Below are 25,652 nucleotides of genomic sequence, written 5' to 3'. Positions count from 1 at the left end.
CCGATATTTGTAGCCAAGGGGGGGGGGGGGGTCCTGGAGCCTATCCCAGCTGTTTTCGGGCAGGAGGCAGGGGACACCCTAAACCGGTTGCCAGCCAATCGCAGGGCACACAGAGACAAACAACCATGCACGCTCAGACTCACATCTAGGGACAATTTCGAGTGTTCAATCAGCCTGCCATGCATGTTTGTGGAATGTGGGAGGAAACCGGAGTACCCAGAGAAAACCCACGCAGGCACGGGGAGAACATGCAAACTCCACAAAGGCTGGAGCTGGACTCGAACTCACAACTTTAGATGCCGTTCTGTCACATCAAACGAATGAAACCCCGATGTTAATTTTTGCTTGAAAGCTTGACTCTCTTCTTTTATTATTCTTTGGAATATCATGTCAACAACTCTTAGCGTCATTCTCTCTTTGAACGATCCCTAACGCCGGCTGGTTGTTTATGTCTACCGAGTGGGCATGTGGGCTGTGTCAAAAGCAAACACGATTTGGATCATTTGGAACATTGAACTAAAAGTGATAATCAAGAGAATCAAATGTGGGGAATGGGTTTGAATGACTTTGGGAGATTACTTCCCATCCCTTTTAAACCTTACGATAGTGGTACCTAGTATGTTGCTCCTTGTATCACTGTGCAGCTGCTAATACTTGACTGTGGTAGGCTGATTCATGACCGGTTATATTGGAAATATTAACTAGACATTTTCTTTGTAGGCGCCTTTGATGACAGTCTACTCTGTACCTGTCGTGACCTCCTTGATGAGCTCGGCGGCGTTGTGGCAGCCATCGACCAGTAGGTGAGTCCACACCGACAGCTCCTTGGGAGAATCCACCCGGAAGACGTGGGTCTCCACACCTTGCTTGGTGCCCAAACGCAGGCCAAATGAAAGCTCCGATTCCAGGAGAGGAGACGTTTTTCCCGGGCCGGAGTGGACCAGTCTATGACAGACAGGTAGATTGTAGAGACAAGGAGAATATCCAGGGTTAAAAGGCTATAAAGGGTGGAACCCTATGCAGTATGACTCATAAATTCGCATCACTCTCATATTTTCCAGATTAAACATCTGCTGAGGCAGACATGGAAAGAGTGATAATGTGACTCCACCACTGAACTGGACTTGGTGTGCATGGCAATGTTTTTATATGACAGGGGATATGCCAAAAGTTGTCTTTCCAATGTAGTCCTTGCAAAGAGGAGGGATTGTACGGTGCAGATATACTGAATGCCGTCTAAAAGGTCTTTTGAGTAATTCCTACTCAGCAGCAGCGACCTCGTGATCATAAACATACCGATGCTTACACTTCCGTATGTATTGTATGGATGTACAGTATGTATCAATGTACAGTATACATTATATGTATACCTGGTGGTGATGAGAGGGTGACTCTTAGCCGGGCTGCAGATGGCGTCTTTGCTTTCGGGCAAGGCAGGGTAAAGAAGCAGCTCCCGCTCGGTCAGCACGGCGAGGACGGGCCTCTCGGGTCCTTGCACCGCCTGCACACATCACACATTAGTTGACAGCCTCTTAAGGAATCGGCGGGGCACGACACAGGGATGACAGAAGGGATAAGAGAGCTGATCTTGTTCTTATTATTTGTTGTGTACACCTCAACAATCAGTTTGCATTTCTGCCACATTGGACACCTTCATCCACTTCCTGCATTAAGATGTCCTTTCCGATTCAAATTCTTACTATATTAAAACATGATATTTGAGTGAAGATCTGGACAATACAGGCAATTAGTTTCCTTTCTTCCCCTTTTTAAATCACTAAAGCATTTGGCTCCCAATGCTCAAGAATGCAAAAGTATGTTCTATGAACTCGGAAGTTGCCTATTGCATGGATGATACTTATGATACTTCAACACAGACCCGCCTCTTAAAACCAAGTGATTTGAACCAGCGTGTGACAAATGAATGCTAAACGTGCTGTAATTCTCTCTCCTTATGATATTTTGACATAAAAATGCAAGAGACCTTTTATGATGACACCTGGCAACGGCTTTAAAATGCGAGGAAAGCTCATGTCGCCTTTAAGTGATTCGAAAGGCATTCTACCTACTAACAAACGAAAAAATGGCCATAAAAAACATAACCTCCTTGGTAGCACTTGATCCGATCCTTACCTGTTCTACAATCCAGCCCAAGTGTTTGACTTCCATACCAGGGTGCAAGCTCTTCATCTCCTCCTTGACTTGTGGTAAAAGGTTGGCAGCACCGGCCTGGATGGCGTTGTACCAAGATTGGGCCATGGCTGGGTCTTTGGCCCGCAGGAACACAGAGTTCTTCCTGTTGGGCGAAACCACCTCGAAGTACCTGGTGGGAGAAGATGAGCCATTTTGACTCTTCTCTCCAATCAAAACTGACGAAACAGAGTGAACCGCTCACGTGCGGTACGTACCTGTTTTCTGTGTCAGGGGGGCATTGCTTGCGGGACACCTGGCACATTTTCAGCGGGATGCTGCGGGGTTCCTTCGCCTCGGCGGACAAATGGTCAACGCCCTTCGGAGGCGTTGGAGGAGGCGAGTCCCACGGGAGAGCTGCGCCAGGGGACCCCGAGCTCTTGAAGAAGGCCGACATCTCCTTGATGTACTTAACTGAAACACAATGAGGGTCTTATAGCAGAGCGGCTTTTTCAAAGCTGCAATATCAAGTTATTATGAAGAGAATGACTGCTATTATGCCCATCCATCCATCCATCCATTTTCTGATCCACTTATCCTTAAAAGGGTCGCGGGTCATGTTGGAGCCTAACCAGGCTGTCTTCAGGCAGTAGGCGGGCGACACCCTGAACCGGTTGCCAGCCAATCGCAAAGGACACTTAGACGAACAACCATTCGCGCTCACACTCACACCTAGGGACAATTTAGAGCGTTCCATTAACCTGCCATGCATGTTTTTGGAATGAAACGGAGTACCCGGAGAAAACCCACGCAGGCACAGGGAAAACATACACACTCCACACAGGAAGGCCGGAGCCAGAATCGAACCCTGCACCTCTGCACTGTGAGGCCGACGTGCTAACCAGTTGACCACTGGGCCACCAGGACCCAACCAATTAATAATTTAATCGGCTGATGTGAACTCTTTTGAAATCAGCAAAAATAAAACATATGACAACATAAAACAAAGATAATGACGTTGAACACAACATCCCCCAAAAAATCAAATATGCCAAATATCAATAAGGACAATGTATTGTTAAATCATCCTAAAAAATCCATTTTGGTTGGGCAGTAGCTATCATTTTTAGATGTATGCTTAATCTGACATTGGACTTTTATTTGTTGAAGAGCAACATGGTGTTTAATCCATGACAGGTCCAAGACATTTCCTGGTTTGATGTTCACATTTTGACATCACAAGACCGAGCGGAAGTTCGTAAGTGGCCACTCAGCTTAGACTATCACAGAGTGACATTAGCAGATTGAAACAGAGATACAGAAAGACTGGAAGAGTCACAGAAAGGTATAGAAGTGGAACTCGGAACTGTTTGTGGCTCAAACACCTATTGTGTTTTTTGGGGCCTTGAGCTCTTTATTCGAGAACAGCAAGTTGGGTAACGTTTTTGTCAGCCTGATATGCAAGACTTTTCATTTTAAATAAAAAGTTACCCCTTCTCTAGTTATGTCCATACTGCAATGTATGCCACATATTGATTGTCATAAGATTACGGTGTCATTACACTGGATTAGGATGGCAGGCAAAACACATCTCGATAAAATCCTATCATGGGCTATTTTTCAATGCCCCCCTTTGTTTCCAACTGTCACCAGTGTAATTGTTCAAAAGGGAAATGAATGACCTGCGAGCTCTGCTAGTGAAGACAACTGGCTCCGATGTATCCATAATTGCAAGGAAAATTGAGGCTTAAGTGGCCGCAACTACACTACGTGGGCATTGGTCATTTACTGTATCTATAAAATCAACTTTGAAATTGGTCAGATTTTTCCCATGAGGTCTTGATGCTGCTGTCTACCAAGAGCACTAATTCTTCAACCTTTGACTGATACCAGATAGTTGCAAATGTGGTTTGTAGATTATTTCGACAGTTCCCCATTTGAGCTTCTCTCTCATCCTCCGTTTGTTCAAGTTCTCAGGTACTTGGTGCCACTTGGACAAATCTTCTAGAATGAGTACAACCATGGGAATTGTCTATATAGCGTTTTTCAGACTTTTTCATGCCTTTCAGTTGACCGAAATCTTTTGATTTTTAACTTTCTCAATAGTGTGTGGTGCACTTGAAATAATCAACACAGCACACTACACACCAGTCCGGCAACGGCGAGAGCTAGCTCGGCTTGCTTCCCAATTGGCTAGCATTGTGTTCATGTCACAGTCACAGAAGCCATTTCAGCCAACAGAACAGCGCACACATAACAAGGAGGAAATACCACACCCCACACCAAAGCATCAATCGCTAAGTCTAATCTTTTTCTGACACATTGAATGTCATATCCTTTGCCGACTTTGATGTCAGTAACTACTTGCCTTCATATCGTTTATGGAATACTTCTCCGACAGTGCCAATCAAAGCTGAGCATCTACGAAAAATGGCAACATTTTTGATACAGCTACACCAGATTCTTCATAAGAGTTATTTGGAGTTATATCTGAAACCGAGGCAACTTTTACTTTTTAACCACGACACTAACGCATTTGTACACATGTACACCACACACAGAGGAAGCTCGGGTGCAGCAGGCCAAGGTCTAGGGTACGAGTTTGGCAGCAAATAAAAATAGCCTGCGGAGTAAATCAGAAGGCTGAAGCTCGAGATCTGGTTTCACCGAAGATGTGTGAAGAGCTCTCGTCTTGCTGAGGATAAAGAGTCATGTAGCTCGGAGCAAAAGAACCCCAGGATGGGACAACGGGCGCGATGGGGGGGGGGGCTTCCACCGTTACCCAAAATAGATCGCATTCCTACCGCTCAGTCAACCAGGCAGCCTCTCATGCAGCTATTTTGTTAAAAAAAAAACATTAAGCTGCAGGGCAAACGTCGACAACGGATTCTGTTGGCTAGAAAATGAAGGGGCAGCTCGAATGGCTCAGGCTGTTCACTGATTTCGCCGATGTTCAGACACTCAATTCATTCACAGAAAAGATGTCTTCGCACTACAAACAAGTAAGGGTACGCAAGTATTACAGAAAGTTAACTATCCTGTGCAAAGGACAACTTTTATGTGTTGTCTTTGGCACAAAAGAGCAACAGATAGAGTTACATTACTGCACCCAACCAGTCGGAGTGGACGTTTTAATACCCGGACCCGGCTGAGCTCCCAAAAATGAATTGAAAACGTGTGATCTGAATATTACACATACAGTATATCTCTGAAGTCGTACAGCCATGGGGTCATACAATTCAGACTAATTTGTTCTGTAAAAGTAGAGTGTGCCTCGAAAGTCGCACAAAACATCAGAGTTTGAATAGAATAATTGAAATGACAGCAGTGATCATTGGTGACGTGTGAGCTGTCTTAATAGAAGTGTGCTCACTCATTCTCCGAGTTTTGCTGGGATCATCCATGTGTCATGTCTTTCCTTCGAGAAGACTCACATGAATTCTTATCTCAGCGAAACTGTGCAGGCAGGCATGCAGGAGTCGGACGGCTGAGAGTTAAGTGGCAAAAGAGTAACAGCTTCCTGCTACATTTCTGAAGTAGCTCTCAACTTGTGTACTTAATGTCTCAGAAATGACCTTCTGTCTATTTGCGCGGGTGCCAAAGGGATGGATGTTTGCTTGTGCGCGGCAGCCGACGTCTTCCACGTTGCGAGACGAAGGCCACTCAGATGTAATGTATGAGGTTAAACGAAAGTGGATTGAAGTGGAGGTTTAAAGTGGCAGTTAGGCAGCATTTGTTCTTCATTTACATTCCTCTATAGTAGGTGATTGCACCAAGCAGCCGGACATCAAGGCTCCAACTTTAGTTGTTGCTGTTTTTCAAAACGTAACAAGATTATTTCAGACATCCAACTACAGTAAAATGGGCTAATTGAAAACAACGAGCAGCAATATCTGCAGGCAGGCAAGACATTGGTGTTTTGGTATGTACATGGAGATACAAAGAGCTATGAACCAAAATGTTATCTCTCCATCCATCCATCCATTTTCCGATCCGCATTATCCTCATAAGGGTCCTGGGGCGTGCCGGAGCCTATCCCAACTGTCTTTGGGCAGTAGGTGGGGCACACCCTGAACCGGTTGCCAGCCAATCACATAGATGAACAACCATCATACCCCCACAATCACACCTCGGGACAATTTAGAGTGTTCAATCAGCCTGCGATGCATGTTTTTGGAATGTGGGAGGAAACCGAAGTACCCGGAGAAAATCCACGCAGGCATGGGCAGAACATGCAAACTTCACACAGGAAGGCCACTGCCGGGATCGAACCCACGACCTCTGCAATGTGAGGTCGACGTGGTAACCACTGGTTCACCGGGCCGCCCCAAAATTTTATATAGCTCTATTTTCACAAAGATGATGAAGAAAAGATGGCAGTGTTGGATCCACAACCGGCTATAGGTATGGAGTTAGTCCTGGATGAAAAGATGGAGGATTATGAAGGAGTAAGGGAATGAACAACATGGGAAAGAGAGAGAAAGAAGAGGAAATTGAAAGTAAGAGAATAAGAAAACAAGACGCGGTAGATCCAGCAAAGCCCATCCAGAAATGTTGCCATGAATTCCAGGGGCGGCACATTCAATACAGAGGCTAAAATTAGCTGAGATGGCACTGTTATTACTTCAGCTTATCTGGCAGCCAGTGAGACCACTTTTGTACAGCGTTTGTGTGTGTGTGTGTGTGTGTGTGTGTGTGTGTGTGTGTGTGTGTGTGTGTGTGTGTGTGTGTGTGTGTGTGTGTGTGTGAGTTCCTTCTTCCACAGAATCCCCCTCTAAGCTTTCCTTGACAAACCCTGACCAGACATTTTCAGCCAATGCGGTTTTGACATCACTCTCTTAAAACTAAGTTGTTTTTTTTTTTTTCCTTGTCTCCCAAAGCACCATTTCCAAAATGTTAGCTGCAATGGAAAAGTACCACCAGATGATGTGCTTTTTGAATTATAATTATAAACACAGCCAATCAATTCCCCCACCAAGTTGTCAGGCACAGTTGACACCGTGACAGAATAAATACTGCCTGCTACTTTGACTTGATAAATGTCATCAGTGTATGAAAGAATGTGTGATCACACTGTCTGGTTCCGCCTTTGCGTTACGGCAGTAAAATGAAAATAAAAAACAAGAGCACGCAAGGAGCATGTACATCTGCCCCCCCCCCAAAAAAAAACAACAAAAAAAACTCAAATAAATGTCAGATTACCACCTCCTCGTTGAGCACGTATGTCAACAGCTGACTTGGGTTTCTGTTACTAATAAAAGCTAAACTTTCAATGAAAGTTGCCCCCCCCCCCCAGTCCTGTGGAGGCAGTCTTGCATGTTTAAAGTAGCTGACAACCAAAGAAGAAACCATGTCCACCTTTCTAATGATTTTTAGGAAAAATTATCAAATACAAAATTTGCCCAAGAATGTTCAAATAAACCGCCACTCAAAAGTAAGATGACACATAAATGAAAGGCAAGAATAAAATAGTTTCCAGTCCACAAATTATTAAGTGACATTTCCAAAGTCAAATGCATTTGAAGTCATGCAATTTGGAATTTGAAGGAAAAATGTGCAACAAAAGTTGACATCAATGTAGAGTCTCATTGACTTTAACAGTAATTATATGTTAGAGCTAATGATACTTAAATAACAAAAAGGAGACCTGGCTAAGCTAAACGATGTTCAAAAAAACAACAACCATAAAGCAAAACAATCACAGAGTGGTTGCTCAAAAAGAATGTTTCTCACAGTTTCTCTTTTATCTTCACTCGACAAAGACTGTGCTCGATCTGAACAGCATTTTCTCTTCTTCCGGGCATATGGTCTTGTCTGACTTGGTCATTCTCTGACTAAATCAAACGGGAACAACTATGCCCATGACGCAAATCATAGTCAGCAATTTATACTGTTATTATTCAGCAAGCCAAGTGAAACATTTATTCAATGTCCCAATGTTTCCTGTGGAAAAGCTTGTTTTGAAATCCAAACAAACTGGCTGGTGACAAGAATCCCAGAGCCAAATGTTTGCCATTAGGTGGTTTGGGGTGGCATTAGACATCAGTATTGTAAGAAAATTTGCTGAAAGAGCACCCATTCATTGCCCTTCACTGGTTACCGTGGGAACGGCTGGAATGTCATTGGTCAGCCAGCGACCTCTGAAGCATGCGGTTGGCTCTGTAAAGCATGCCAGAAAAACAGTGTCTCAATGTTATAGCACCGCCAAGACAAAAAAAAAAAAAAAACACTAGATCTCAGGCGGCAAAAACATTGTAAAAAACAAGAATTTTTGATTGTTCACTCTGTGTACTAAGGTCACTCAAGGTAAAACAAGCTATTAAAACGATGTTCAAAAAAACAACAACCATAAAGCAAAACAATCACAGAGTGGTTGCTCAAAAAGAATGTTTCTCACAGTTTCTCTTTTATCTTCACTCGACAAAGACTGTGCTCGATCTGAACAGCATTTTCTCTTCTTCCGGGCATATGGTCTTGTCTGACTTGGTCATTCTCTGACTAAATCAAACGGGAACAACTATGCCCATGACGCAAATCATAGTCAGCAATTTATACTGTTATTATTCAGCAAGCCAAGTGAAACATTTATTCAATGTCCCAATGTTTCCTGTGGAAAAGCTTGTTTTGAAATCCAAACAAACTGGCTGGTGACAAGAATCCCAGAGCCAAATGTTTGCCATTAGGTGGTTTGGGGTGGCATTAGACATCAGTATTGTAAGAAAATTTGCTGAAAGAGCACCCATTCATTGCCCTTCACTGGTTACCGTGGGAACGGCTGGAATGTCATTGGTCAGCCAGCGACCTCTGAAGCATGCGGTTGGCTCTGTAAAGCATGCCAGAAAAACAGTGTCTCAATGTTATAGCACCGCCAAGACAAAAAAAAAAAAAAAACCACACTAGATCTCAGGCCAAAACAACATTGTAAATCACAAGCATTTGCGATTGCCCATTCAGTGTACTCAGGTCACTCAAGGTAAAACAAGCTATTACTGGTCGCAATAAGTCTTCAGGTTTTGAAAAAGTGGAGTTCTTACAAAAATATTTGAAAGATGCAGCACGTGCGCACCACCTGTAAATAATGATCACGCCGTGAGGCTGGCATGGAGATTCCTGGACCACTTCGCAAAATGCGATTTCTGCAGACGGGTAGCTTTTCCCATTGTACAAAGGCTGAAAATTCGAGTTTATATTGGATGACGCTAAATCCGTCAATGGAACTAGTTTATGCTGAATCCCATTTGCTTAAGTTCATAAGCGGCAAGTTGGAGCATTTTGTCAGCTGGGAATGTCTGGCGTCTCAGTTGTCTTGGCCACAAAAACTGTACAACTATCAGCTGTCTTGTAGGTAATTCAGACATCCTGAAAATACGAAGAAGAACAAAGAGTCGCTGTAGAAGAAGAGAGGCTAACGGTGAGCTTTTCTAGTAACTACATTGCAATTGCAAACTTTTCAAGTATTATGAAAGTGATACTGTACATCTCTTATTGTACAAGATTTTTGTATGACGGGCAGGAGCTATGTTTAGCCTGGGTTGTTAGTGGAAGGTACAGAGTGTTTGCCTCGTGAGCATGTACATGCGCACCGTGTTACCTTGACATGTTTAACCTCAAGTTTTTGATATGAGCTTTCTTTCAGATGATTATTTTGCATTGACTTGCAAGCAAAAATCTGAGATATGAGCGCTGTATGGTTCTAGTGAAGTCAACACACTTGACAACAAGCTGCAGTTTGGCAGATGGCAAACTATTCTTCAAAAAGATGCCTCAAGATGTTTGTGACTCCCAAGTATAGTTTACTGTCAAAGTAAACATCAAACAAGAATGACACGTTGCCTTGGTCGCCGCTTGGAATTGAAGTGGATTTACATGGGAGAGGAGATGTGAGCCAATCTCTTTTATCGTCAATGGACGCTACAGCTTCTCGCTTTCAAACTTAGCTTGTAGCAGACGTCTCTGATCCACTGGTGAAAGGACACTTTGATCCTCTCCTCTTTCATCTATAACTGCTTCAAACAACAAAGTGTATGCAGAAAAAAGTGGTTAAGATTGCATGACTGTCTGTGTCTTACGTGTTGTGTTGTATTATTTTGTTATTTTATGTTAACTGTTCTATTGATGGCGGCGCGGATACCCGCAGCGGCTCCTCTCTCTCCTGTGGTTGCACTGTGGTTGAGAGGAAAGAAATTTCATCTGTGCTCTATGTTGCACATAGAGCATATTGGACAATAAAGCTGACTTGAAGTCTGCTAGCTTAATGCTAATGTTAAACACCCTTCAGTGGATGAGCTGAGGAATAGTAATTATGTGGCTATGTTCTCATCCTTTAAGCAACTGATATTCAAAGACAAACGGTGCAGCAATACATCCTGGCTTGACTGAACCCAAAAGCAATGTTTGTGCAACATGCAAGCCCATTAATGCCTCTACACAGTGTGAGCAAACACACACGGTTAATAAATAACACGCTACCCGTGTCTTTCACCACTAAAGATGTGCTACATTCAGGCATTGTCAGTAATCTGTCAAGGGCTTCTCTTCTGAACGATTTAGATAAATTCCTTATCCCCATAGCCCATCTCATTAAGATCATGGCTAACTGCCAGTCTGCCAAAGGTGCGACAGTGAGACGGAGAACGTTGAATCACGCTAGTCAACTGATTCACATTCTGCCAAAGCACCGATGTGATTACTTCTCATAGAGTGTCAGGTGAGTTCATTAGATTAATTCCGCAAAGTGAAGGTAAGGCAAACTTAAACAGGACCTGGCCTGAGGACAAGAGGCAAGTGTAAAGAAGGCCGTGCCGCAGGCTTCTCCAACATTCTGTCTGGAGAGGGAAGATGAATCCACACACGCACACAAACACAGTATGTACTCATGCATCATGCAGCGAGATGGTTCAGCCGAGTCCACAGTGACAAAGGCCTGGGCTCTAATTTATCGGGGCCCTGGAATAGCCAGCCGAGTGCAGAAGGGGTCCCACTAAGCAAACGTCACGCTGCAGGGGGAAGAAGGCCCTCTGGGCAAGAGTTGCGATTTGATCAGGCTTTGTTATTTTGTGAGATAATCCATCCCCATGCTGTGCGTAAGCACAATTTGCTCATGGGCCATCAGATTCAAAGGAAAACGAAACGAGCTTTCTGTCTAGCGGGTCAGAGCTTTCACAGCAGGGATAATACCGCACGTAGACTTGGGACGGGACCAAAGTTGGACTGTGCCATGCGATGGCCGAAGTGCAGGATAATCGCTCTGTGATTGTGAACAACATTGGCAAGTTTTTAATGAGATGACAGCAACAAAAACACCACAGTGGAACCTCTTCTCTCGTCTACACTGGGATGACAGTTGACCTATACTTTGAAGGAATATTTTGTTAATCTTTTACCCTACAAACAAAAACAAAAAATGAAGATGTGTAACATTCTTAAATTTCAAACATTGTCTAGTAAAACAATTCCCAGATGTCAATATGTCTGTGATACACTTTTGATAAAATACCACAAGGCTCAAGAATTATCGCGGACACCCCGCCCGATATCATGCTGGGCCAATAGTAAGTACAGATTTTGTTACCTAAACGACCGGGGATGGAGCAATTTATACGTCCTGAAGCAAAGCCGAGAGTGGTGAGAAAAAGTGACCGTCTATAAAGACACTAAACACATTTTCATTCATGGAGGCAGCACTTCATACTTGGGCGGTAGCTATCGAATATTTTCCAAATAGTTTATTTTACTGATTGTCCTATCGTATCAACTCTTTCGACGTATTGTAACGTCATATTTCCGAAGAGCCGCCATATTCACAAGCGTCGGCGTTGTTTTGATACACGGTGAACTCTTCCAAAAGAGATACAGCGTTACCCTCCCTTTTTCTCCTCCCATTCCCATTAAAAAAAAAAAAAACGTAGCTGACGGTAATTGACGTTGATGTATTGATGGCTACATTAAATTAGCGAACGTCGATACTGTGTGTCGGCAATTGTAGACGTGCTGTTGCAGTACATTAGTTAGCCCTGCTTTGCAGTAGGCACATTGCACTTCATCTTATTTTTTAAGTGTGAAATGTTCTTAATTTCGGACATTGTTAAGCATCACGCTAACTTACAGTATTTCTCCACAGAGTGGTGTGCGTCTGTAGTCAGGTTAGTCCATGTGCAAAAATGATCACTGAGGCAAAGATTGTATTTTGATTCACAGAGATTTTGGCTTTGACATGACACCACATGCGAATGATGTGAGTGTTTCAGACAGTGAAGTCAGTCATCTGGCCCGTGCTAGAAAGTGGCTCTGGCTCTTCACCTTGTCTGTCGCTGATCATGCAAACTTCGCCATCTAGTCACAACACACGCTGTCCTGAATTCAACCGTCAATGTTTGAGTGAGCCTTTCGCTTCACATTACTATAATATTAATTAGACATTTTGTTTAATCGCACATAGAAACCTAACCCCAAAAGCTCAAGGAAAATGTGCTCATTTTAAGAGGAGATTCATCAGCCCGCTGCTGACCCTTTTAATGAAAGAAATCTAGGCAAAATGAAGGAGGGTGAAGAGGCAACAATGATGATTTGAGTGATAGACCGAATGAAGGGATGCTTTCTGAGGGATTCAATCTGGCTATTAAAGACAATGTGTGCTTTTGGACCAAAAAATATTTTGTCTGATCCACAAGCAGGATGGCTTAAATGGATGCCAAACAGTCACGTGATCGGATGAGCTGCACATACCACCGATAGGCAGTGGTGATGTTAAAAGTCCAAACACAAAGTACTGATGAGTGAAGACAGTCGTTCTGCTTATCATAATACAGTACAGCTTTCACCCACACAGCTGGTGTGCTTGTTGACATTTTTGACGTGCCGTCAGCCTGGCGACACCCACGTAAGGAGGTTGGACGCACGTAGAAGCTGTCAATGAAAGAAAAGCTTAATGGCCATCGAGATAATTGTCAGCCGGCCCCAGGAGAGACAATGATAACTATAGATTTGCAGGGACATCAACGTGCAGCAGGTGATCTTCGGACTAAATTCCATGTAGCTTCTTGGAATGGATTCCATTCAGATTTACATTATAAAGCTGGAATTTGAAAAACAAAGGCTAGAATTCATGTGGAACACATATAGCCCCATTTCCATCAAACAGAACAATTGTTGGTTTTTCACTTCAAATACAACCCTGCCATTGAACACGACACACGCTAACAATCAGCAACTGTCCAGATCAATTTAATTCCAGCGGAGGCTGACAACAGCATGAAAATTGAGCATGTTTTGATACTTACAAGAAATTCTAAATTTTAACAGAAATGGATTTCGATTTGCGTTTGAACTTTTTTTTAAGTGTCTTCCTTTCATTTGTGTAGTCATAAGTGCTCTTTAACCAACCAAAGATATTTAATACTCAACAGTCCGAAAACAAATCATCAGTACAAGGGATGTCCTGATTCAATCACATGATCGGAAATCGGGGTAAATCACGTGATTTTCAGCTGATCCAAAACAGTCGTTTTCTGAATATTTAATGGTCACAAAGCTACAAAATAATCCTAATATGCACATATCTTTCCAAATAGGACAATAACACACACACACACACACACACTGTATGTATGTATGTATATAAAGGCGGCCCGGTGCTCCACTGGTTAGCGCGTCAACCTCACAGTGCAGAGGTACCGGGTTCAATTTTCCCCGGGTCCTCCGGTTTCCTCCCACATTCCAAAAACATGCATGGCAGACTGATTGAACACTGTAAATTGTCTCTCGGTGTGAGTGTGAGCGTGGATGCTTGTTCGTCTGTGTGTGGCCTGCGATTGGCTGGCAACCGGTTCAGGGTGTCCCCCACCTACTGCCCGAAGACGGCTGGGATAGGCTCCAGCACCTCCTGAGACCCTTGTGAGGATAAGTGGATTGGAAAATGTCTGGATGGATAGATACAGTATATAAAAACATGTCCGCATTGATGCATGTATTTTTCTATATTCATTTGCGAAAAATCTGAGGTGTGCACTTTTTTTTCCTTTATGCATTGCCGAGGGACTGGTTCGGTACTCGGTATTGGCAGATACTTAAAACTGAAGACTCTGACTCGGACACCAAAATTGCGTGATCGGGACATTCCTAATCAGTGCATATAGTCGGTAGGTCACTGAGCTTGCGTTCTGGTGCCACGTGACAGCATATGCAGCTGTCCAAACGAAATCACTACATCTTGATTTGTTACCTCATACATCTTATCAGGGCCATCATAAACCTCCAGTAACAGGTAATGTCAGTGGAAAAGTATCAACTCCAACGGCATCTGCGGTGAGCCGAGTAGTTTCCAATAAGTTGCTTTTGGGTGACCCAAATGGCAGCCCTTGACACATAGCTAGTTGCTCATTGGCTGACACAGGAAACAGAACGGCATGAACCCAAGGGGAAACAGAGCATGACTTGTAATAAACAGCCAAGAAAGAACTCAAACTATGACTCATTTCACTGGATAGCAATGATTTTCTTGCCTACAGTATTTCCAGTAGTTCAGGCATGGCTTTATTGCAAACAGTCGAAAGATCGGATGCAGGTGTGCAAGTGTGAGTGTGGCAAAGAAACAGACAGCAAGAGATTAGATTTGGGGTTAGCGCCTGTTGAGAGTGCTGACAAAGCGTCATGGGCACAGATGAACATCCTCAAAATCTAATCGCACACCAGGCATTGGCCAAACACATCACTGCTCGCGCACATGGAATTTTCACACTCTTGTAAAACGGTATTTATGTGCTTAATGATCACAGTTGGTGCGATTTGGTTTGCGTCCATCTGCTCCATGAGATGACACTGTCAGCATGGGAAAATCAAGCGGAACATGGCTCAAGGCCAAGCACTTCTGATATAACAAAGCTGCCATTTGTGTTCGTCCCCCCGAAACGAACCAACTCACTGGGTTGTTTTCTCTCACAGAAGGCCTCTGCCACTGACTGAATATGGTCAGTTAGCCACTGACTGCACACATTTGTGCTTAACTAACAGAGCGAGTAAAATGAGGTAGACAGATATTGCAAATCGTTTTAAAAATTCATCATTTAACCACCATTTCCATCAGAGTCATCAAAAGGCCAATTATTGTATGCCTCTAAAAGACGATACTTAGCAACCCGATCCAGGATAAGCGGTTCAGAGCATGTATGGATGCATTATCCTGATGTATGAGGTGTGTCAAGAATGATTTTGTTTTTTTCCCCCCAGGGAAAACTGTCAAGGACAACAATTGTAAATGTAAAACCTTTTCAACATTGATGATTATTAATTAATACAGAGTCCGTCCGTCCGAGGCAGGCAATCTTCAATCCATGATTGTGAGATGGAATGGAACAATAACCACGAATAACCATTTGCACACTTTACACAAGTGATTCATTAAAGTATTGTATGGGCACCACAGCACAGTTCAGTTGTATTTCACTTTTAAGTTCAATACATTTGCATTTCAGCAAATTTCTTTTCAATATTTCTTTTTTTTTTTTTTTTTTTTACTACTTTACAATGAAAACATGCAAACCCTTTACAGGCAGGTCGGAGCTGAGATTCGAACCACGGCCTTCAGGACTGTGAGGCAGACATGCTAACCACAAATTCCACTGTGCATTTTGAGGCATTTTTTTCCAGAACATTTTGATGTACTGTAAGACTTTTTGGGCGGTTCCACTGAACATGTCTTTCCCTTCCTATTGCCATAAATCTATTTTCCCAAATGCATGCGACAATAGATGATGTCATTCAGGCAACAGTTCAAGATGACAACGCTGTGCGCAGCAGCCTAATTGCTTTTGCACAGTGTGGACGGCCCGATGCAGCTGATATAGCATCTAAAACCCCGCTCCCTGCCTGCCAGTAAAAGTTACGCCAACAATGGAAAAGATACTGCAGTGCTTCCATAACGAAGTCTGCTTAATCCGTGTGTGTGTGTGTGTGTGTGTGTGTGTGTGTGTGTGTGTGTGTGTGTGTGTGTGTGTGTGTGTGTGAGTGCGTGTGCAGCAGCGAGTCACGGACCAGTGATGAAAAGGACATGGGAGAGAGAACCAGCTGTGTCGAGAAATATCCTGGCAGCACAAGCAAACTCGACACGAGTAACTTGGGGCTGAGCTTAAATGGACGTTGCAGTTGTGTACGTTGTGTAAAAACGTTTTCTATGACTCTGTTCTAGCACCCCAATGAATGCATGCTGGCGCGGCTGTGTGTGGAAAATACAAACCGCGAAACAACGGAAACCAATTTGGCAGGAAGGCATGTGGTGCAGAAAGTAAAAGCAACAGTAAGGTTCTGTTCATGTGTTCGGAGTTTTGACTCAAATGAAATATTTAAAAAGGATTTTTTTTTTTCCCTCATCAAATGGTGGCAATAGGGTTAGGGTCCAAATTAGGGTTTCAAATCACATTTGGGGTTTCAAAGAAATGTGTCAATCAATGGCTGAGGTTTGATAGTTGGGTTTTAAAGTAAGGTGTCAAGCTTTTGTGTGTGTTTCAAATCATGTTTGGGGTTTCAAAGTTGTGTTTTCAGGCTTCAAGCCAGGGCAAAGTAAAGTTTCGCGTTAGGGTTGGGGTTTCAAAGTCTGCTTTCAGCTAGGGTCAGGTTTTCAAGGTGGGGTTACAAGCCAGGGCTGGGCTTCAAAGTAGCGTCTCGAGTTAGGGTTACATAGTAGGGTGTCCCAGTCAGGGTTAGGTGTTATAAGGAAGGTTTCAAATCAAGGGTAGGGGTTTCATGCCAGGGCTGGGCTCTCAAACAAAGGTTTTAAACCAGGGTTGCTGTATCAAAGTCGGATTTCAAGACGGCAATACAGTACTATTTAAAAGTTGCGTTTTAAGCCAAAATAAGAGTAATATGAGTTCAAGATTAGGATGGGGTCTTAAGTCAGGGTTTCAAGGGATCCAAGTCAAACTTAGGCTTTCAAAATATTATTCAAACAACTAAATATCAAGCAAGATAAATTGTCATTGTTATAAACAAACCTGTTTTTTTCACACACACACACACACACACACACACACACACACACACACACACACACACACACACACACACACAAGGTTGTAAATATAACTGGGAGGAAATGAATGGCACGGCACTTGAGGATTTATGGTTTCATCTGGTGTTTTATATTTATCTGACCCTCTAGGTGTTCACTGTTCCTCTCACATACGCACGTACGTACGCACACACACACACACACACACACACACACACACACACACACACACACATTGATTATTCCATCATATCTTGATGTAAAGTCAGAGAGGACGAGAGGGCAACACAAAGGGCAACTGGGCACAGCATGGAATAGCCAGCAAGTTTGATTTTCTTTCAAAAAGTCCGATTGACAACATACACTTTACAATTCATGCTGAGAGGTCTGGGGAGAAGGGAGGAATAAAAAAGTTTGATATTTAAACTGATTCTCTCTGTACTTTGTCAAGAACAGCTAGTGTTTGTGCAACAACGTATTTACCATTCGGTATATTAAATAAAAGCTCATTGGCCTCGGGGGACATGCGTTGAGATATTTTATCTCATTTGTGTGCTCGTTTGTGACACGTTTGACTGATGTCGCCAGGGTTGATGTTTTAAGACGTAACATTTTAGCATTCTTATCAGTCATACAAGTGTAGGAAAAAAAACACTTGATTGGGCTGATCATTGCCACTTACATAATAGGTATGGATGTCAAAATTAATGTCAGTACTAAAATCCCCCTCCTCACAAAAATGTGTTCATGTGTTTTTTTTCTGACCACATTCACCACATCTTGATGATGCCCATTATTTGTGGGTCGGCACTGCTTGTTGCACATCTCAGCCAGATTGTGGCATTGAAGGAAAGAGACAAGCATTGTCGTGTTGTTTCCTGGGTTGCTTTGTTACATCCTGTTGTCCACAGACAATTTGGTGGCGATTGATCGCCGTTTTAGGTCGTTATGTAAAATGTATCGACTGTGATTTTGAATGAACAAATTGTGTCGGTTACTCCGCTGACTCCCACCAAGACATGGAAAGAGGGTGGAGGCGTGGCTACATTGCTGACGAGAAGGTTCTGAGAGTTATTAGCCTTTTTCTGATTTCTTCAAACAAATTGGTGAAAATTGACAACCCAAGCTAATATCGTTATCCTGATTAAAAAATACATTGAGGGTTTTTGAGTTAAAAAAATGGACCATCCCGGCCAGATGATCCATTTTGTTGGTGTGTTCTGGGGTGGCTGTAACAGATGAATGGCAATACGATTCAATTTTCCTGTCCCACACATAAATAAATACAATCGTGTGATTCAAGCGAAAATAAGTGTAGGCTATTAGAAAATAAGGTAGTGCGCACTCATGCACACTTTTCCACTGTGAGCGTGCTGGTCTCTTTGGTCTCCTTGCCGCTCAACTGAAGGGGGAGCCTGCCCGAAAAGAATCCCGACTTGACGGATCATAGAGCAGCACCGTTTGAGCTGTCATGCTATCAACACTTTTCTGCTTGACTGTGGACAAGAAAGGCATACATACGCACTGAGCTCCCCTGTCTGCAGCCCTGCTGCTCTTACTGAAATCAACACAACTCCCCAGCAGGGTTGCTAACGAGCACACAAACGTGGGTGAATTTGCCCCATCTACCCATTGTGAAAACACGGTCGCTTAGACCGGTGACGACTCAAAAAAAAAAAGCTTCACTGTCAAAGTACAAGCAGCATCTGGGAAAATGTATTCAATCATATTAAAGAGTATGAACAAGGTTAAAAGAAGAATGTTGGCATTGTTGAGTCCAATTGAAGTGTTTGTGTAAATCTTAACGTGCGTAAGCGTCTTACCTTCAAGGATGACTTCCTTGCCAGTCTTCTTGAGCGCCTGCACGGCTTCGTCGTGCGTGGCCTCCCGTAAGTCGCAACCGTTGACAGACAATATGGCGTCGCCCACATACAGCGCCTCCGTTTGGTCGGCGGCCAAGCCCTTAAAAATCTTGGAGATGAGAATGGGCATCTTGTTCTCCTTCCCACCTGCACGAGATGATGCACATCGTCATTGGGTTTGCCAACGCCTGATGTCAATAGCTGTGGGAATGGTGACCTGTCTGGCACGCTTCAGAGAACAAAATTGAAAAGAGAAACTACCGTACATTTTCTGTTCGTGTTCAAAGTGGAACCCATCGCAGTGAATTACCCTCTGTTTGTTCATTTGGGATTCAACCAAAAACATTGGGCGGAAAACGCCCCAAAAATCTACTGAGTAATTATTAAAATTTGCAACACTTGGTCTAAAGATCCTGATTCTAAACTGTTAGACCACAAGAATATCAATGATAAGCTCCGCACCCCCACAGAGAAGCAAAGTTTGCTGGGCGACTCATTTATGTGTAGAAGAAAAAGCAAGTCTCACATTTAACCGGTGTTTACCTTACAGATGACGAAAAACATCTGAGTTTACCTAAAAATGTTTCGATGTTGATTTCAGGCCAGGACACATTCAAAGGCACAGCTATTCGTGTAGAATGTGAGGAGAATGTGAAGATGGTGACAACAAAAAACAATAATACCTGCATCTCACGTGCATACTTTGTATTGGTATTATGCATACAACTTTAAAATAGTTCAATTAACCCGAAGAAGCATGTTTTTGGGTTGCGAGTGGGAAGCTGGAGTGCCCGAAGAAAAACCATTACATGAACATTCTGTGAAATTTTGCATGATTTAAAGGGGGAGCCACAAGGAGAGGACTCTTCATATTCTTTCCTATGTGTCTCCCTTGCACACTAATTAAATAAAGGTGAGCAGGTTCAAAAATGGAGAAGTTTGGTGACTAATGTCAGCTGGCGGTTGAACTCTGGTCATTATCTACTGTAAAACACAAAAAGACATGCAATTAATTTTAAATATGTCTTGCGCAAGTTTGCTCCATGCGGGACTTGAGAGTCAATGGCCTCGCTCCTCCTATGCGTGTCGAGCGCATTCCCAATCGAGTTTTAGACCGAATGGTTGCCCGGTCTTTTGACCTCGGTGACATCAAACAAGTCGTTGGCTGCATGACTAAGTATTAGAAACGAGGCAATGCCATGAGAAGTCAGTCGATACTTGGTGAGGAGATGTGAGAGCAACATCTACCAAAAAATAAAATAAAAACAATACAAATACATCTGTGGTCACAATTAAAATGTGGACTGCTTTCCGAGTAATTGGTAGAGTTAAGAAATGAAAAAAACTACCACCTGACTGTAGTCGGCCTTTGTCTTCTATGTTTAAATCTGTGAAGGCACGCTACAGTGCGAGTGTGCAATTATTATTTCTTCCCATAACCGTCAGCCTAACACTTAATCCTCACGTATTCCTTCATCATCCCACCATGTCGTCTTATGTCACGTACACGTCCGCACCTCCAAGCTGGCAAAGTGTCGCTCGGACGACATATGGGATAGCGGGGGTGTAGTGACGCAAATGGTGACACAGGTAAATTAGCGGTAGCGGTTCAAACAGCGCTGACAACTTGCAATATTTGGCAAGATACCCACCGAACAGTACATTGGAACCTCAAACATCAAACAAAATCGGTTTTGGGCCATTTATTTGCACTTGAATTTGTTTGGATTTTGGATCAGGGAAACAAAACTAAAAATGCTTCTAAAATGCTCATTTGTAAATGCAAACACTTGCAAGATGTATAAAAATAAAATGTTGCATATTGATAATTATTTTTTGTAATAATTGCGAAATCATTGACAAGTGTCTTCAGATAAATGAATATCATCAATTATTAATAATAACGTATGATGAAAGGTAGTTTGAGCACAGGTGTTATTTCAGTAGTGTTTATCAAATTGATAGATGGGGCTGTCACAATTGAATATTTTTACTGTTGATTAATCGAATCATTGCATTAACATTTACTTTGCATTAAAAGTAAAAAATATGGCTGCACATCGTGATTATTTTTGTCATAAAAATTGTAATTAAAATAAATACGGTTAAAGTGACGCTAATTTTAGTTCCCATAAATTGATTGGGATTCAGATAGTTCGGGAAAATGTTGATCATTGTTTTCCCAAGTAACAGTAGATTTTTTACAAAAGTAAAAGAAATTCGGTTTGCTATCATTTACAGAAATATGAGAATCTGTGAAGCTGAAAGCAGTGGATATCGACAATTTTAAGGTAACCAACGGCTCCAAACAATTAATGTATGATCAACGTAGTTGTGTAGATGACTTTGATGAAGAATTAATTGTCGATTCATGGATTAATTTTGACACCTCTGCTGGTAGCTCTTCGCACTAATCAGCCATTTCAAAAAGAGGAGCCTTTAATCAACACACTTTACAAAGTGTATGTTTGGTTCCATACTAATGAAAAGTCCCTTTCTTGGTTTCTTTCAAAGAAACAACTGCTTCCATCATTAAACCTTGTTTCGTAAAAAATACAAATGACTAACTGTTAAAAATAAACTTCACCCAGGCCCATAGTTACAAGACTTCACTCTAAATTGACGCTGTCCGGAGACCTGGAACTTTACTCTCTGCTTAAATTAGACAGGGCAGAGTGAAGGTTGACTGCCTCCACGTTTTCTAAAAGCCAGTGTGGGCTCCCTAAAATTAACACGGGCACTCCACTCCCTGATACATAGCTTTCATCTTTGACCAATGACAACTGTCGGCTGCTCCTCTCAGCTGTTCACTTGCTGCGGTGTCAGAAAGGCCAACGTCTTTCCACTTATCATTTTTCCACTTTTGCTTTCTGTTGTCTCCCACCTTTCTTCACCGTTGCCTTCTAAGCAAGCCGCATCGTAGCAACATCAAGCCAGCGGGGTGCCGGTAATCATTTAGTTTTGATAACAAGCTGTCTGGCTCTAAAAGCTACCCATATTCACAGAGTGCGACGTTACAGTTTTGCCATTAGAGGCTTCTTTGTTGTCAGGGCGATGGAAGGATGCAGAGCTAAAATGAATGCTAAAATGTTCGCGTCAGCTATAATGAGGAACAAAAATGGCCAACGACTTGCCATCAGGTGGTACTGCACACTAAAAAGAGACACAAGCACCTTTTACACTGTCTAGAAAAGGTGAAATTTGTGTGCCTTTTTTCCAAGTTCCACGGACAAAGTCAACCTGGCAAATTTCCGGCTTTCTAAGGTACTGTAGTATCCGAGCCTTTGGACACCTGAAATCACACAACTAAGTCTCAAGTTCAAGGCCCTTTGACACCGGTTGTTGACATCACGCATTTAATTATCTGATTGCGAGATGCAGAGTTCTGTGTTAAAGGCAACGGCAGAAACACCTCGTCAACTGTTGCAAATCCCCTGTACATGCGCAGTTCACTCTTCAAAAATTCACCAACAGCATTCGCAAATCAGCTCATCAAAGCGTTTTGTGCTCGTTGTGAAATACGATGGTAGCACAACATCCACAAAATCCCTACCAAAATAAGAACGTAGTGCTGTTGGTCCAAGGATTTCCATTGAAGTGATACATTTTTTAACGAAGAGACCAGCTTTGTACATTGGGGAAGAGCAAAGTTTGTTGCGAGATGCCATCACTGTATGAAATGACAAACAGTTGTGGGAATATTCCACCTTTGTTAGGTTGTGTCATCTGTCATGACTGTGATTTTGCAGGATCTCTGCATAAAAGAGGCAAAACCCCTCCCCTGCCTTTCCTTGCTTAAAATTTGGTTTCTAAAAGGATGGAACAAGTCTGGTAAATGTCCAGGAAATTTGCAATAACTTTACATTGGAAGTGAAGATTTTTAAATTTTGGATACATTACAAATGGGAAACTTTCCATGGCAATTGCATGTAAAATTCGGACATTCAAGCATAAATAAAAATATTAAACGAACTAAGACAGTAGCTCCCCTTGCCAACATGTGAGGGCATTACAGTACCTTAATTGCTTGTTCTTTTTTTTTCCATTTCACTTGAGCAGGAGCATATCTGATCCCTGCTCAAACCTAAAATTTTGGCCAAAGCCACAACTAGCACCTATTTGAAATCATGTTTTTTTGTCAAAAATAACCACACATACCGTACAAGGGCATTTATAACAATTGCCATGCAAAATTCCAATGGAATAGGTTCTGGTTTGAAAGACATGCTTGTGGGGATGGAAGACACAGTACGGAACAGTTTGGTCATCCAAAAAGCCAAACTACCACCAAATGTTGTTTGCATCTAGAAAAATCCAACCACAGCACAATCTCTATCCACTTTATTTACAAAACTTCAACTTCCCAACAAACTGACCTTGCCGCCAAGATCCCAGCTGAGGTCATGTAAACAGTATTTCAAAAGACTTTCAAACATCCACCACGCTGTTGTGAGTACACATCACAGTTACGTAAGCTTGATGTTAGATATGGGGAGGTTGCTGTCTTGTCCCAATGGGAGCAACCAGTCACATGTAACTTTAATAAGCACCGCATCGATTTTAAAGTAATATTATTTGTCGTCATCCATATAGAGTAGATATTTGGTATGGATAATCTGTATTGAAGGACAACTAGAGCTGTCTATACACATTAAGCAAAAGAGCAGAAGTTAATGTGTAAATGCTATTGAAATAAGTGTTTTAATCGGATCCTTCCTTACTAGAGTAAAATAGAAAAAAAGTGTCAGCAAGTAAAAATAACATTTAAGATAACATTTAGCTAATATACCCAGACCTTAGTTATGCTAAGCAAATTATAGCTGGATGATGGATGGCTCGATATCTGGTTTAAATAGATTATCAATGCTAACATGTTAGCCAACTCCATTGCAAATACGCTAGCCAAAACATTTGTAGGGGTTAATGTGTAAAAGTTTGCAAAATAATCTTGTTTTGATCAAAAGATGTTTCTATAGCTTTAAAGCAATACAAACATTAAATTTCCGTACGTTATATGAAAATGTCATCTTAATTAAACCATCCAAAGCGAAGCAGAGCTAAACTAAGCAAAGGTTGCAGGTTAACGTTTAAAAGTTGCTGAAATAAGTGCTATTTTGATAAAAAGCGTTTACTTTTGGCCCCGATAACTCCCCCCAAGAAACGTCAAGTACCAGCATGTAAAACTAACATGTCAGACAATATTTAGGATTAATTAAGCGACACACAGCAAATCTAGGGATGTATAGATAGATAGGATAGGTAGGTAGTTAGGCAGATGTTAGCCAACTAAAGCCTGTATCTCACTGAGCAGAATGTTTTTTGTTTTGGTTTTTTGTCAGGGTTCTTCAATGTTGCAAAAACGTTGACCGCTCAGTGAGATACAGCCTTATTGTGCAAATAGTTGTGAAATATTTTTTCAAACAAACACCTAAAAAAATAACCTAAACAACATTCATCCATGGATTCTTTGAAATGCTTTTTTGACAATATAATTAAAGTATCATTGATTTTATGATTGATTTTTAGAATGTACAAATTAACACATTTCAAAATTAAAACACACGATTTGACTGAGGAGGGTTGAAAAACAACTCCCCAAATGGCATAATAATAATAATAATAATCCATCCATCCTTCCATCAATTGTCTAATCCTTTTATCCGATTATTATTATTATTATTATTTTTTTTAATTATTATTATCTAAAAACGTTTTTTTTCCCGAGTTCCAGATTAGTTAAAGACACTAATCAGGCTCCATGTTGAGGTACAAAGTAAATAGCAGGGCGGCTGTCAACTTTTTGGCCACACAAATTCGTTCAACATTCCCAAAAAACGAGCTGCTTTCTTCGAAACATGAGCGACACTGCATTCGAAAGTTGCCAATCAAGTTTTCCACGCTCGCTGACAAAAAAGTTCAACTCCAGCTCAGCTCGCAACGTTTTGAACGGCGCCGCCACGCCGCTCCATGAAAAAAGTTGATCTCACCTTTAATACTAATTCCGAGTCCTCCGACATCTTGCTTGGTGACTCGCACTGTGCGCTTCACGTTGGTGATGGTCTCCGGGACGGGACACGAGCTGAGGTTGGGAGGGTCTCCGTTGATCGCCCCCGCGGGATTCGGATTGTGCTTGGTCGTCTCGTCGGCGCCCTCGCCAGGGTTGACCATCAGCTTGTCTTCGGTGAGAGTGGCCAGCACTCGGATCCAGCGGTCCACGGTCACCCGGAGCTCCAGCAGTCCCGTTTTCTGCGCCTTCATCGCGGCCGCCATGTTCATCGCATTCCTGGAATAACTCTAGACTGGGCTGGCGGTCCTGTGGAGAGATATTGGAGGGCTGGGGTAGGGGCACGCACACACACACACACACACACACACACACACACACACGCACACGCACACACACACACGCACGCACGCCAACACAGGCACTCGCACGCGTGTATGTTCACACAACTCCCTCATGCACAGTTAGTTGCACGCCCTCGCAGTATGTTGCCCTCCAAAGAGGCTTATCCACGAGTAATAAGAATTAAAGTTAATTGAGAGTGACACCATTGCACACAGACTGTAACACCGCCCAAATGTAGTGCTTCTCGTTCATATACTGTATAAATATAAAGTGCCGCAAAGAACTACTGCAGCCCAAATGCCATTGAAGA

At 42.5% G+C, this 25,652-nt stretch overlaps 1 protein-coding gene across 1 annotated transcript in view; it reads right to left on the bottom strand.

Moving 5' to 3' along the window:
• The window catches only part of snta1 (syntrophin, alpha 1), a 27,267-nt gene extending 1,882 nt beyond the window's left edge, over nucleotides 1-25,385 (bottom strand). The window contains exons 1-6 of the mRNA XM_019861073.1: nucleotides 24,981-25,385; nucleotides 18,955-19,140; nucleotides 2,409-2,604; nucleotides 2,134-2,323; nucleotides 1,371-1,501; nucleotides 749-945 (exon numbers count right to left, since the gene is read on the bottom strand). Of these exons, the coding sequence (XP_019716632.1) occupies nucleotides 749-945; nucleotides 1,371-1,501; nucleotides 2,134-2,323; nucleotides 2,409-2,604; nucleotides 18,955-19,140; nucleotides 24,981-25,269 (1,189 nt within the window). The 5' untranslated portion in view covers nucleotides 25,270-25,385. The remainder of the gene's footprint in view (nucleotides 1-748; nucleotides 946-1,370; nucleotides 1,502-2,133; nucleotides 2,324-2,408; nucleotides 2,605-18,954; nucleotides 19,141-24,980) is intronic.
• Nucleotides 25,386-25,652: the final 267 nt, after the last annotated feature.

The sequence above is a fragment of the Hippocampus comes genome, unplaced genomic scaffold (genome assembly GCF_001891065.2).
Source record: "Hippocampus comes isolate QL1 unplaced genomic scaffold, H_comes_QL1_v1.1 scaffold40, whole genome shotgun sequence".
Taxonomy (NCBI): Eukaryota; Metazoa; Chordata; class Actinopteri; order Syngnathiformes; family Syngnathidae; genus Hippocampus; species Hippocampus comes.
Note: the sequence above shows the minus strand (reverse complement) of the source record. Positions and strands in the feature narration are given on the sequence as shown.